Source organism: Bidens hawaiensis, unplaced genomic scaffold (genome assembly GCF_021521415.1).
Source record: "Bidens hawaiensis isolate Kalapana, Puna unplaced genomic scaffold, B.hawaiensis_p1.1 tig00029330_1, whole genome shotgun sequence".
NCBI lineage: Eukaryota > Viridiplantae > Streptophyta > Magnoliopsida > Asterales > Asteraceae > Bidens > Bidens hawaiensis.
In genome coordinates this window covers 138,861-152,528 of record NW_027494851.1, presented here as the reverse complement: position 1 = coordinate 152,528, position 13,668 = coordinate 138,861, and the positions used below count along the sequence as shown (strand labels likewise).

The following is a 13,668-nucleotide window of genomic DNA, read 5'->3' as shown; positions in this document are numbered from 1 at the left end:
TGTACTTTGTCTTACACGGGTTGAATAATTTAAAATTTTTAAGTGATAACTTTTGATAAATAAAGTTGAGTAATACATTAAGTATAAAGTTAAAATTATTACTACTATTCACAAACTTAAAAATAAATAATAAATCTCTAAATACTTATTTCGATATAACATTAGATAATACACTAAAATTATGATAGCAATTAAAGTAAATTAGTATTATGAGAACGTAAACAGTACAATCGAAACAATACGAACCCACCATCAATAGAAGAAAACGTTTGATTAATTGAATAATGTACAGTAAAGGAGAATCAATGAGGTTTTGATCGACAAAATATGAATAGAAAGAAAGATATTACGGTTACAGGTGAAAAGAAGGCGGGTCGGGTTCATAAAAGATCCACGTGTTTTTTACAATGAACCCATTGAATAATGAAAATGTTCAGTTTGTAAAAATGTTTTATAAATAAACCTAACGTATTTAAAAAATATAAAATACGTTTTGTAAAAACAATTATAAATCTTTAAACAAAATATATATAAAAAGAACTTTAAAAAGTATGTTAATGTATAATTAATAGGAGAAAGAGGTGGGAAGAAAGAATAAGAATGTATAAGAGAATGACACGTGACATGAGAAAACTTTTATTTATTATATAGTATAGATTAAGATGTGTGATTTATATTGTGATATATTTTCTACTTCAACAGTGTATGCTGAATACATTAAGATCGGATGTTCACGTTGAGAGAAGCTCCAACACACTAATTTGGTCAAAAGATAACGCTTATATAGTTTGAGTTAGACCACCTAGGAGAAAACTAGCGTCTAACTAGTTTATAGACTAGTCTGATAGGTGAGGGAACCCATTTGGCTTATAAACCCCACATCAATTGCCCATACAACCGATGTGGGACAAGTCTCATACCTTGCAATGGTTTCAGTCTTAATGTAAGCGTTATCTTACAAGCGTTATCTTATAAACCCCTGTCACACTAATTTGGCTTGTAACATTGGTATCAGAGCATTATCTTTTGGGTTAGACTAGTCTGATAGGTGAGGGAACCCATTTGGCTTATAAACCCCACATCAGTTGCCCATACAACCAATGTGGGACAAGTCCCATACCTTGCAATGGTTTCAGTCCGTAACAATGCACCCTCCTTAAGGGCCAACGTCCTCGTTGGTCACGGCCACGTTGGTCACGGCTGGCTCACTCCAGGCCACCACTACATGGGCCACCACTCTGAGTCCTCGTTGGTCACGGCCACGTTGGTCACGGCTGGCTTCCTCCAGGCCACCACTCCGTGGTTAGCTCTGATACCAATGTTACAAGCCAAACAGAATAACTCAACCCAAAAAACTAGTCTGATAGGTGAGTGAACCCATTTGGCTTATAAACCCCACATCAATTTCCCATACAACCGATGTGGGACAAGTCCCATACATTGCAATAGTTTCAGTCCGTAACAAAGTCCCAACAAACAAGTCACAACTGTTACAGGAACCTCGATCCTAAGAAACATACGACCATGTAAACTGTCACACCCCGACCAAAAGCGGCGGAACATGCCGAGGTGTAACGATTGCCCATAAGCGCATGACACTATTTAAAGTGACAATATTTAACAAACTCATTTCATTTCACAACATCGAAAATGTCACATAACCAAATATTCATAAGTCAAATACAACAAAATATAGCAAATCAAATATTGTTCATTTTTACTAATATCCTAACGGTATTTGTGTCATTTTCTTCACCGAACTTCATAATCAACCTAGATGCAAACCTGTAACATTTCATAAAATAAAGTTGTCAACACAAAGGTTGGTGAGCAATTCATAAGTTTGAACAATAGATATATATTATGAAAAGCCACAAAACTAGTATACAAAACCATAAATAATAGCTACAAACTTGGATAAATTAACAATCGCTAATAGAATTACGTTAGCGCCACCTAGCTACAAGGGATTGCCAAGTAGTCTAGGATTTAATAGAATATCGTTAATTGCATTACGTTAACGACACCTTGCTACAAGGGGATGCCAAGTAGTCTAGGATTTATAGATTCCACCAACCGAAACCGATAAACACATAGGCATATAAGCATAGAACACCAAATCGAGCAATTATTCAAGTAAAGTATACAACAACGTTTGTGGTTTAAGACTCAAGTATAAAGCGTTTGATTTGAATAAGTATGAAATGTCACCCCAAAACAAAAGATAGAAAACGGGGTATGAAGTTACTCACGTTCAAGTATAAAACTTGATCGGTAAAAGATGAATAACCGGATGTATGAAGTTTAACGAGCAAGGCCTAAATGACAATAAAATCTTGGATTTAGAATGGTTGTCTTGAAGATCTTTAAATAAAATAATTGTTGCAAAAAGTAAACAATTAAAGTTCAAGGTTTAAAATGTAACTATTTAAGAATTTATAATAACAATCCTTTAAAAATGTAAGTTTGCTCGAAACCGGGTTAAAGTATCTAACCTTAATATTTACTTAACCAATGTTAAGTAATAAGGTGGGAAAAATGCTAAAATGCAAGTTCATTTGGGACAAAGATACTAAAACGGGTTTTTAACGAGTGTTCGGGTTGTCGATTCGGGTCTTGACAAATGGTCAAACCCAAAGTCAACTTTCCAACATATTAATTGTTATGAGATAACTCATTAAAATATACTAACACTTAACCAAGTATGTAGATCTATTGTTTAGAACTAACAACGCACGTTAAGCGAGTGTTCGGTTTTGTCGGTCCAAACTATGTGATGAGATCAAGTTGGATCCAACAATTCCAAGTACTTAAGAAAATAATTAAAATCAGGTTGTAAACTATTTTTAAAGAAATATATAAGTCTTGATAGCTAAAAACACACTTGTGTGTCTTAAGCGAGTAAAAGTCGGTATAGTTCGGTCTCCATCTCACAAATAGTTCATAGATGGTTTCTACATGCCCAAATATCATAGAACTTGTATATTGGTTTATAAATGAAGAAAACTTAAATTTTACAACTAAAAAGTTAACTACAAGTCTTTTAAGCAAAAGTTTCGGTTTAGTTCGGTTTCCATCTCCCAACGAGTTCATAGATGGATTCCATATGCTTAATATCAAAGAACCTGTAAAAATGATTTTTGAAACTCAAATCTAGCAATAAACATGTTTAAACAACTATTTTAACAAAACTAGTAAACAAAAGTTCGGTTTCCGGTTTGGACTAGTTTCGGTTAAACCGAGGTTAGTCTTATACAAACCCACACCATGGAACTTGTAAATAAGATGAACAAACTAAAAAGGGTTAGAAGTTAGTCATAAGCGATATGTATAATAAGTTATGTGTGTGTAAATATATATCAAGAACACGAAGTCCTCCATGAAGCCTTGCCTTAAGACATTCGAAACTTAACCAACCGGAGTCGGTGAAGTAACAAATAAAGGAAACAAAGGGTGTGTATTATATATATGTTGTACCACCATATTCAAGTGTTAGTAATATTAGATAAACAAGTTAAAATGAAAGACTATAGTTAGTTGACCTTAAGAAATCAAAGTAACAAAATGTTGAAGATGAATACTTGGATTTGAGAGAGATTTTGGAGAAGATGAACAACCAAAATGGTGTATGGAGCCTTGCTTTTATAATGGTAAGAATATGGTTCATACAAATAGGGTAAAGATGCATGTGATGGTTGAAATGGTCAAACAAGTTTTTGGTAAATGGCAATAATAGTCCCTAAAGTTTGGTTTAAGTCATTTTAAGGACCAAAAAGAATGTTTTCAAGACCCAACAAGTGTAAAACAATATTGTAACATAAAATCCATCATTTTGATTATATCATAAGCTTTGGTTTACAAAATGGGTCGGTTTACATGATAAACGAATACAAAAACGAATACAAACGAGACCTGAAATTGACGAATGTCACATAAACACACCAGGCAAACCGGAAAAAACACAAGCCGAGCAAACGATTCACCTATAACCACCTTAGAGTTCTCAACAACATAAACAGAAGTCATAGTTTTCCCAATTAAATCAAACACATTGTAGCATGAAATAGGATGATTGGATACCGGTCTTTTAACACTTGAGAATGAACATCTTCTGTGATATAACCAGGGAAAATGGCTAATGTCATGACATATACGACATCGACAGCAAGACCGTACCATTTGATTGTCCCAACAACGTCCCGTAATGTTGACTGCAATAGCAAGACCGTACCTTTTTTGTTTTGTTTCATTGGTTACAGCTTGGATCTTTAAATCATTATAACGTTTGATAACCGGGAGTCTGTGAGCAAGATTATACAATGCATATAATCATCACGATTATGCTGACTTTGAAGTAAGTTAGACTTTAACTTACACCAACACTCCTTGGGTATAAGTCCAATAAAACATATTTCTCGTCTAAGATGAACAAGAATACAACAATAGGTGATCATCAGGAGCAAATTCAATGGATGAAATTTTCTTTTTTATGTTTTATTATAAAGATTATGATTAAACAAGTATTCATTATAAAGATTAAGAACAAGAGGAATATGACAAAAAAGAAGATGTAAATGGGGAAACATTTGTGCAAATTTATTTTTGTAACAAATACATACTTATGTTATCCACAATTCAGCATTATAAACTTTATTGTAGTTATCTTGTATAGTTTCAAACAAAAATAAAAGAAGCTATATCAATTTGACATTATTAACTCTTTAAAAGCCGAGTTAATGTCAACAAATTAACAAAATATACAAATTACCAAACATTTACAAACTGTTCTCGATACTGAACAGGGCGTCTAGTGTTAGAAGAAGCGTTGTTTTTCTCGTTGAATTCATGTAAAATTCTGATCAACGAACTTGCTTTCTTGCTAGCACGAGAACCGCCTTCGGTGAGTAGGGAATATAAAGGTCCCATTAGAGACAAGTTCGATACTAAAACGCGAACCACGTCGGCCCCACCATTTGTGCACGTTGCAAGTAGCAATGCGACACAATATTCTTTTGACTCCCTTGATGTTGTTGACCCAACGACATCAAGTATAACGTGAAGAGCTCCACAACTCAAAATTGCCATTGTGCCATCGGGATTGTCAGCCAAAGTGGCTAAGATTGCTAAACAGTCTGTAACAATATCTTCACATTGATGTGAAGATCTTAACAAATCGATTAGCAAGGGGGCAATCCCAGCTGCAACCGCTTTCCAGTGGTTTTCAGGGTACATTAGCAACCCTAAAATTGCCACTAGTGCATTCTTTTTGCATCGGTTGGTACCGTCTAGCACCAAGTCCATTAGTACCGGAATAGATCTAGGGATTTTCCCGATGATATCCCTGTACTCATCCACTGAAGCGAGATAAAACAACGTCCCCGCCGCGTGTTGTCGGGCTTCCATTTTAAACCCGTTTTGTGCCACCTCGATAATTAATTCCAACCCGCCGTACTTTCTTCGTCTTCGGGTACTTCGACAGATTCAACAAAGCCGCAATCGCGTTTTCTTGGATCTTCGGATTCTTAAAGCAGATCAAGTCAAGTAGACTCGAGACCACACCGGCCTCAACCAAACAAGCCCGATTAAAAACACTTGTTTTGCTAAGCAGTCGAATCTCGTAGGCAGCTTTGTGTTTGGCTTCAAGTGAGCCAAACACTAAGCGGTCGGCTAAAAACCCAACCGCCACACTGCCTCCGGCTGTATCTGTAACCGCCCGATGGCGGTAACAGATAGCGGGCCCACGCAGTGAAATCCCCTTGTCTAGACAATATTGCTTAATTAAGTTTTTTATACACAAATTCGAAACTAAACTAGTATTGTTAACCTTCTCATCCGTCACCGGGCAAGTTAAATTACCCGACCCGAACCATTTCTTGATCGAGGATCGATCGTACGTGTGCCCGGTTGTTAAAGTCACCGGATCTGACATGATCTCCAAAGAAATTGGACATCTAAAGTCATCAACATTAAGGGACATAATAAACTCTTTGCAACCCGAAACACAACCCGAAACAGGTGTTTTGTCACAGTCTACGACGGTGAAAACCGTGCACTGGGTGTAAATCATCAGCCCCATCAAACTACACAGGATACCAAGATCCGAATTCTTGGAAATGGATCTTTCCTACTCGATTTCCGAATCCAAGAACTTGATTTCTTTGTTGCATTCACTCCAGCTAGAAATGCCTAAATATTCAAGAACCCGTTTTAGTTTATTATGATCCGGGGCCATTTGGAGCTCCAGTTGATCTAAAACGGATCTAAGATGCTCCAACATGACATGATCTTCGGGTCGGATCCCGAACGGCTTGGAAGCTTGATTCTTTACTAAACCCATTAACTCATTCAACTCAACCGAAACATTGATTGAGTCTAATGGCAATACATCAAGAGCCACACTAATGGACCGAAACACAGCCCGAAACTGGCCCGACACCTTTTCGGATCGGGCTAGCATCCACACCCGTGCGTCGGGTCTTGTACAGTCTTCCAACAAGAACCGGAGCTTCTGGAACACGAAATGAAGCTCCGAGAGCGTGAGTACCATTGCGCATGATGGACTCGGCTTATCTGGTCGGGAACATTCTTCCAGAAAAATGAGAATGTTCCCGACCAGACGAAGTGAGTCCCTTGCGGCTCGTGCATTGGTATAAAATTGTTTTGATTTTTATGGTAATATTGTTTTGGAGAGAGTGATTAGAGATGAAAGAAGTGTCGTTGGAGAAACGGACTCGCATGGACGTATAGCCGGGAGTGTTAATATTCGGCGAGGATTTGTATCACACATGTTGATCGTTGGTGTAATTTAGGAATAGAAGTAGATGAGTGCGTCAGGTTAAAAAGTAGTTATAAAAAAAAAGAAAAATAAAAGAAAAAATGTGGGTTTGGATTGGATGAGAGAGATTTGAAATTTGTTTTGTGTTGTGTTGTGTTGTGTTGGATTTGTTTAAGGTGATGTGTGGTTTTATAGACTTGTGTTGTTGTAGTTTGTGAGGTGGACACGTGGTGTGATATAATAGGATTATTGAAGTATGACTTTCGAGGAATTAGATCTAGCGTCGGAGACAGAGACCACGTGGGATTGTATGGGAGAAGGAAAAAGACGGCTGGCTTCGTGGGTAGTTCGAGGTTTTAATGCAATTGAGGTAATGAGGTGTACGAGATTAGGATAGCCGACAAAAATGATGCTTTTGAAAGAACCCTATGTTATGTATCTTTACGTGTTTAGCCCTTACAAGTCTCTAGCATATAGTCTTGTGTTTGACATTGGTGATTTTTTAGATTAAACTTTCAAAAATAAGTTTTCTTTTGAGTCTCATGTACAGTGGCGGATCCAGGAATTTTTTTTAGGTGGTTCCCTCTTAATTTATAAGGTGGTTCCTACGCGTCTTCTATATATCCGTACACTATTATTTCGAAACTCGGGTGGTTCCGGGGAACCACCCGTTTGTATGCTGGATCCGCCCCTGCTCATGTATGTCTGATTTTTATTTGTTCATTCACATATCTTAGATTTGTCATGCACTAATGCTTTATTGTTTGTTTGATTGTTATAATACGTGTAAAAATACCATGATGTATGAATAGCGTGTTCAAAGAATTCACAAGTCATTTTCATGCGTTTAGATTGAATTGAGTCATATGAAACACATTGTTTTAAGTACTTTCATATATCAGAGACTCTTAACTATCTTTATCTTTAATCGACTATTATTCATTGTTCTAGGCCTATTTGGGTTTAATTTCAAAATTTCAATACTAGCGGGAACTTAGACACATCGAATTTAAGTTTAAGTATTTGCTTTAGGTTTTTTACCGGCTTCCAATCCTTTACAAGCCGCAAGTAAATTTGTTGAATATCACATGCCTCCATCTTAAGGTTATTTAAGTCTTGTTATATTCAGACACAGTTGGTGATTGTGTCTATAATCTTCAACTTTGATACAAAGGTGAAATTGCTACACGGTTTGAATTTTCTAATCAAGATCAACTTTAAAAACTTGTTTATTATTAAAAGGAAATTATTATTATTATTATTATTATTATTATTATTATTATTATTATTATTATATAGTTTTAATTTAATTATCTGAGATACCTTTGAAGCATCCTGGGTAGTGCCCAGTTTAATATAGTATATAGTAATATGCATGAATTATAATCGAATGTGAAATGAATAAACTATATTATTCTTAAATTGTATTATATTATATGCCAGAGGTATATCTGAAGCATCCTGAGTATTTTAGAACCAATAACTAAATCAGAAACAAATAATTGACAGCAAGGAAATTAATTGAGGCTCTTAAAGCTAATATATTTGAGAGTTTTCTTTTTTTAAGTTTGCATTATCAAGCCCATTTTCAGCAGTAGTTATTGGATTTGATACTACAAATATAATCGATAGGCATAGACGTGCTATATAGTGGCTATTTTCTTATAACTAATACCTGTAAAAGTGTGGCGTTTTTTAACATGTAAGAACCGATAAACAAGTCGGTCCACGCAAAGGCAGCTCAATCATTTGGGAAGCCCGGAGGAAGCTAAAAATCCAAGGCTCCTTTTTTCAAATTTCATTTATGTAAACTCTCGTCCTTTAATCGGGCGTGGGAATATATATAATAACCTAAAAAGGAACCGTATAATCATGTGTTATGGTGGTTCAGATGTGAAATGTTATTGTGAGGTGAAGTGAAATGATTGGTTATATATTTAATTAAAAGTTAAAGAAAATCAATAAACATGGCTTTCATGCCCGTGATTTGACTCACACCAGCGTTCTCACGCCCCTATGCCACCCTTTAACACCTCGGTTGCTGAGGTGGCGGGGCTCTTGTGCCCTTTGAAGGCTTTCATAACACATAGCCCAACAAGGCAAAAGCACCGAATCAAGTATTTTAGAAAAAAAAACATTTCAGCAAATTAGGAATAGCGATGTGAGAAAAAATCAAGTCTAGCAATTTACCTAACTAATCAAACGTGTAAGAACTGCTAAAGAAAAAACTATTTACCTGATCACTTAAGTAAATTATGAAGTACCTTAGAATATCAGAATCTTAGATGTATTAAATGTATCATAGGCTTAGGCATTGAGTTGCCTTGAGGCAGTATGACAACTGACAAGGTTTGTCAAGTTGGTATTATGGTACGAATAAACACTTTTTCAACAAGGGTTCTCCCATGCTAAAATAACACTTCTTATAGGCAATCAGAGTGCAACGGATAGAAATTAATTTTGATTTGAATATAAAAACAAATAAAAGGGGATAGATCAACCGGTCGTTTAATCGCCACCAACAAACACTGAGGGCAAGTCTTAACTCACATTGACATACCGAATTCACCACTTGATTCAATTCTAGATTCCAAAGAACACCATTCAAGGTACCAAACTTGAATTAGCACCGGATAATCAATTTTATCTCAAAATTCAGTAAATTGACTTCAACTCTGCAAATAATGGAATGGGTGTTTGCAGGTTTTTATACTCATATGGATATCTTATTATGAATAATGCACAAAAGAATTTAGTGTTATTAAGCCCTGCTTGCGGTGCGCACATATGATGTATATATGTGTGAACCCTCGGGTGGGCAAAAGTGAAATTGCACTAATTTTGACGTTATTTTACTAATCTCGTGAAAATAACGTTAAAAGTGACGGACGGTTAATCAGGCATCATGTAGTGGCGTTGATAGCCGAAAGACAAGGGTACATGCACCGATCAGCCGGTGTCCCGATGATTGAGTGCTATGTGCCTTATGTCCAAGGCTTGATGCAAAACTACTATCGAGCCGGGGGTCTCACCGGAAGCAGCCTCTCTATCCTTATGGGGTAGAGGTAAGGCTGTCTACATCTTACCCTCCTCAGACCCTACCATAGCTTTGCTATTGGTGGGATATACTGAGTACGATGATGATGATGATGAATTTGACAATAAAAGACTGCACTAGTATAAGAAGTGTTTGCAGGTTTACGAGCCTGTTTACCTGAACATCTGAAGCATCGATTGCACATCTTTTACATTAAAAAACAGTGGCTTTCGCTCTTATATAAAGATTGTCATCTCAAAGCATAAATTCAGTATTTGCCTAAAAGGGTAGAGCTGAATCAAAATATAACACAAATTTCACCTTTTTTCTCAGTAACCATCAGACACTAATTCAATATTACATAACACAAAACTGTCTAAAAACATAGTGCAATAGCGTCTAGCTTAGGCTCACGTCCTCTTGATCTTTGAAAAGGTTCCTGTTTCTGAGAAATAAGTGCTCTGAGTTCCACTCCCAAGTCTATTAGCATCTGCCTGTGGATCTATCAGATCAATCCCCTGCACAAACAAGCATCAGGTTACCGGTCAAAGTTATAATTTACAAATCCAAATCAAGTGAAAAAAAAAACACTAACCTGCACAGGTGTGAAAGCCAAACTTGAAGTCAGTCCGGAGGTAGCCCCACCACTACTGTATTGTTTATCCTTGAACCTGAACATTTCAAATTAAGCACATTCAATGAGAACGCAGTCACAGATAAAATCTTTATTAAAAAATAATGACACATTTAAAATGTAAAAATGCATACTTTTTAGCGACTTTAGCAGCAAGCTTGCTTTGACCAACTGATACACGCAGCTTCCCGTTCCCAGCTTGACCAAGCATACCATATCCTTCTCCTAACCCATCCCCTATAATCAAGTTTTGAAAATATAAAAGTATTATTAGAACTGACAAGTATTTAATAAGCATAATAGGTTAATATTTAAACATCAGAATTCAAACACAACAGGCAACAAGAAACCATGAGCCATGAGCTGATTATATTTTCATGTGGTTAAAGAAACTACTTACCCAATGAGCTTTCTTCGGGAACTCCAAACTGCATCCTGTTTGCCAGTTTCCGCATGTCGGTAATAGCATATCTGAAAAAAAAAAGATGAAACTATCAAGAATATAATCTATAACCAAAAATATATAACTTTCTATGCTTTTTAATTTGTGGGATAGCCAAAAATATAATCTATAACCAAAAATATAATTTCAAAAAACTAAAACGAAAAGTATATTGGTTTGTAGAAAGAAGCACAATTTCCACACCTTTCCTTCATCTTCCTAAGGCGGCGACCACCTCGTTTCTTCTTAGGTTCAGAATCAGGGACCGGAAGTGGTTTAGGTTGTTTTGCAGGCGGTGGTTCTTGCCATTTTTCAATCTTCTTGCGAATTTCTTCACGATACGCTCTTCCTTGTTTTCCAGATGGATCACCTCTGATCGAGTCAACACGTGCAGCAAGAGTTGACTTTGCTGCCACAAGACGACATGCACGCATCTTAAGAGCAGGCGGTGTAGTTTGAACAACCTCCGTTTGCTCAATATAACCAACACGAAACTGAGACGTTGCTGTGGAAAAACCAGCTAAATTTTTCTTTTTAGTTCCTAGAAGCTGCACGTTACAAGCTGGCATCTTTGCAAGTGATGTCAGCCCGCCAGCTGTCCCCATGAGTTTCGCAGCAACTGCACTACCGACAATGGCAGAAAGATTCGGTGCAATGTAGCCCATTCGACTTTCAACAAAATCCAAAACCTTCTTTTTCGATTCATCAAGTGTGAGGGCGCGATCACACGCTTCAATGGTCTTCTGCAACACGTCCTGGGGAAGCGGTTTGCCACTGGTGGTTGATGCTGTAACAGACACCACCATGATAACAGCTGATGGAAGCAGACCTTCTAAATCCACTAGAGTTAAATCAACCTCATTCCCAATCTTTTTTACCACACGCGCATAGTCAATAGGATGGTGAACAAGAGACTCGAGTTCTGGAAACTTGAGACGGTATTTATCACGGATGAAATTGTGGATGATGGCGATTTCGTTTTCTATATCAACGGACAAAGTGTTGCAGTCGACAATCAGTTGGTATTCTGGATCATCTTCCAAAACCATGGCTTGATTTGACATGTCTGAGCCTTTGTCAAGAGCGTCCTCGACTTTCTTCATAATATCTGCATATCGTTGTGTCTTGTGCAACTTTGAGACGCTGTCCAAATCATCGTAGTTAAGAGCTTCAATATCAGCTAAGTCTCCATCGACATCTTCCTCCATATGGTCTGCATCCCCATTATCTTTATCATCCTGTTGAACAGAAAACATGAATAAGTTACAATTCCAAGATTACATAACAACACTAGAATGAAATATGCAGTAAGTATGGTTACCATATTGTCGTTATCATTGTCGGAAAGATCCTCAAGATCAGCGAGAAATGAATCTTCAAGAGTTGCCATTGATTAATTTGTTGAAAAAATCTGCAAGGGTCAAGAAATTAGAAAGTAAAAATAGAATAGAATATAATTCAAAAACATAATGTATGTGTGTATGTATGTATGTATGTATGTATGTATATGTATCAAAATCTAGGTTAAAAATTAAAAGTCGAGTTTAGTAGTGTTGAAATAAAGCAGGTAAAATTATAAAATTGAATGAAAAGGAAGGAGTTTGCTTTAGTATTAGTATTGATTCATTGAATTAACCAACAAACCAAGCTGAATTGAATGAAAATGAGGTCTAGTAATTAAATTACGATTCACTGAACGAAGGAAGGAACTAGGGTTTGAAGGGTTGAATTAGCAATTGATTGATAAAACCATAAATAATAATAATAATAATAATAATAGAGAATTAGAGAGACAGTGAACGGTTGGACCTGTAGTATATAGACGGACGGATGGATGACGGTGGAATTCACGGCCACCAGCAGATAAGATACGATACGTTACGCCTTTTTGGTGATGAGGTGAGAGAGAGGTGTCGGGTTATGGTTAATTGGTTATGTTCTTTCTTTCTTTTTTTTACCTATTTATTTACTACTGCCCGCACGATGCAGCGGGTGTTTGAACCTGTTAATCACGTACAAATCTAAGTATTTATGGTTTGGTTAAAACTTTGAAATCATTTAAATTGATCATTGGTTTGACTTCTTTTTTCTTTTTCTTTTTTACTTTCGATTTGTTGGTCGGTTTCAAAATTTTCAAAACGTAGCGAACGGTTGGTTCGCGGTTTATCGGCAATCGGCCATATAAAACCAGAAGAGACTGTAAATTAACCTAATTGCAATATGATTCCTTTTGTAATATTTGTTGTTATTATTTCACGTTCTAGCTCTTCCATTAATATTTACCATTTATGTGGCTAAAATTATCATCTTCTGTTTATGATCATCTCAAGTATCATATTATGTTGGTTTTTAGTTAAAATTGATGGTACATTTCAATTATTAGTTATTTTAAACTAAATTTATTATTAAATTTTAAACTGTGAAACCAAACTGGAACCAGGCCGTTAGTAACGATTCTGTTTCAACTTTCAATGGTTGAGTTTAGTTTTGGACGACAAAAAATCAGTATTAACGGTTGGACTCACAAGTTTAACTTAAAAACCATCAAAACCGACACTGAACACCCCTACGTAACATATTAATTTATTTAAAATGAAAATAAATTACAACAATATCATATCCAAATTAAAGAGAATAAAATGCTCGTTTTTACGGTGCAATTTGTTTATAAAAATATTAACGTATGAAAAGGCTATAGTCGTTTAAAAATCATGGGTGAGAAGTTAGTTTACAAGTTAAATTAAAAACATAATATGGTTAAAGATGAGGGACCAAAAGTT

At 36.1% G+C, this 13,668-nt stretch overlaps 1 protein-coding gene and 1 pseudogene across 1 annotated transcript; both read right to left on the bottom strand.

Annotated features, from left to right (window-relative positions):
- Window positions 1-4,764: 4,764 nt before the first annotated feature.
- On the bottom strand, window positions 4,765-7,256 carry LOC143578767 (U-box domain-containing protein 19 pseudogene; annotated as a pseudogene).
- A 2,856-nt stretch (window positions 7,257-10,112) lies between these two features.
- On the bottom strand, window positions 10,113-12,339 carry LOC143578753 (U4/U6 small nuclear ribonucleoprotein Prp31 homolog). Its single transcript, XM_077062236.1, has 6 exons — window positions 12,210-12,339; window positions 11,093-12,126; window positions 10,847-10,917; window positions 10,581-10,683; window positions 10,408-10,483; window positions 10,113-10,330 (listed from the first exon to the last, which is right to left on the bottom strand). Exons 1-6 carry the CDS (start codon window positions 12,276-12,278, stop codon window positions 10,223-10,225), a joined length of 1,461 nt encoding a protein of 486 aa, XP_076918351.1. The 5' UTR covers window positions 12,279-12,339; the 3' UTR covers window positions 10,113-10,222.
- Between the last annotated feature and the right edge of the window lie 1,329 nt (window positions 12,340-13,668).

What these genes read in the sequence shown, in the direction of transcription:
- LOC143578753 (XM_077062236.1), bottom strand. Translation starts at nt 12,278, where the DNA reads ATGGCAACTCTTGAAGATTCATTTCTCGCTGATCTTGAGGATCTTTCC. An exon ending in ACAATGATAACGACAATATG is followed by an intron (nt 12,127 to 12,209) that starts GTAACCATACTT and finishes TCTGTTCAACAG; the next exon opens with GATGATAAAGATAATGGGGA. An exon ending in TGGCTTTCACACCTGTGCAG is followed by an intron (nt 10,331 to 10,407) that starts GTTAGTGTTTTT and finishes TTGTTTGTGCAG; the next exon opens with GGGATTGATCTGATAGATCC.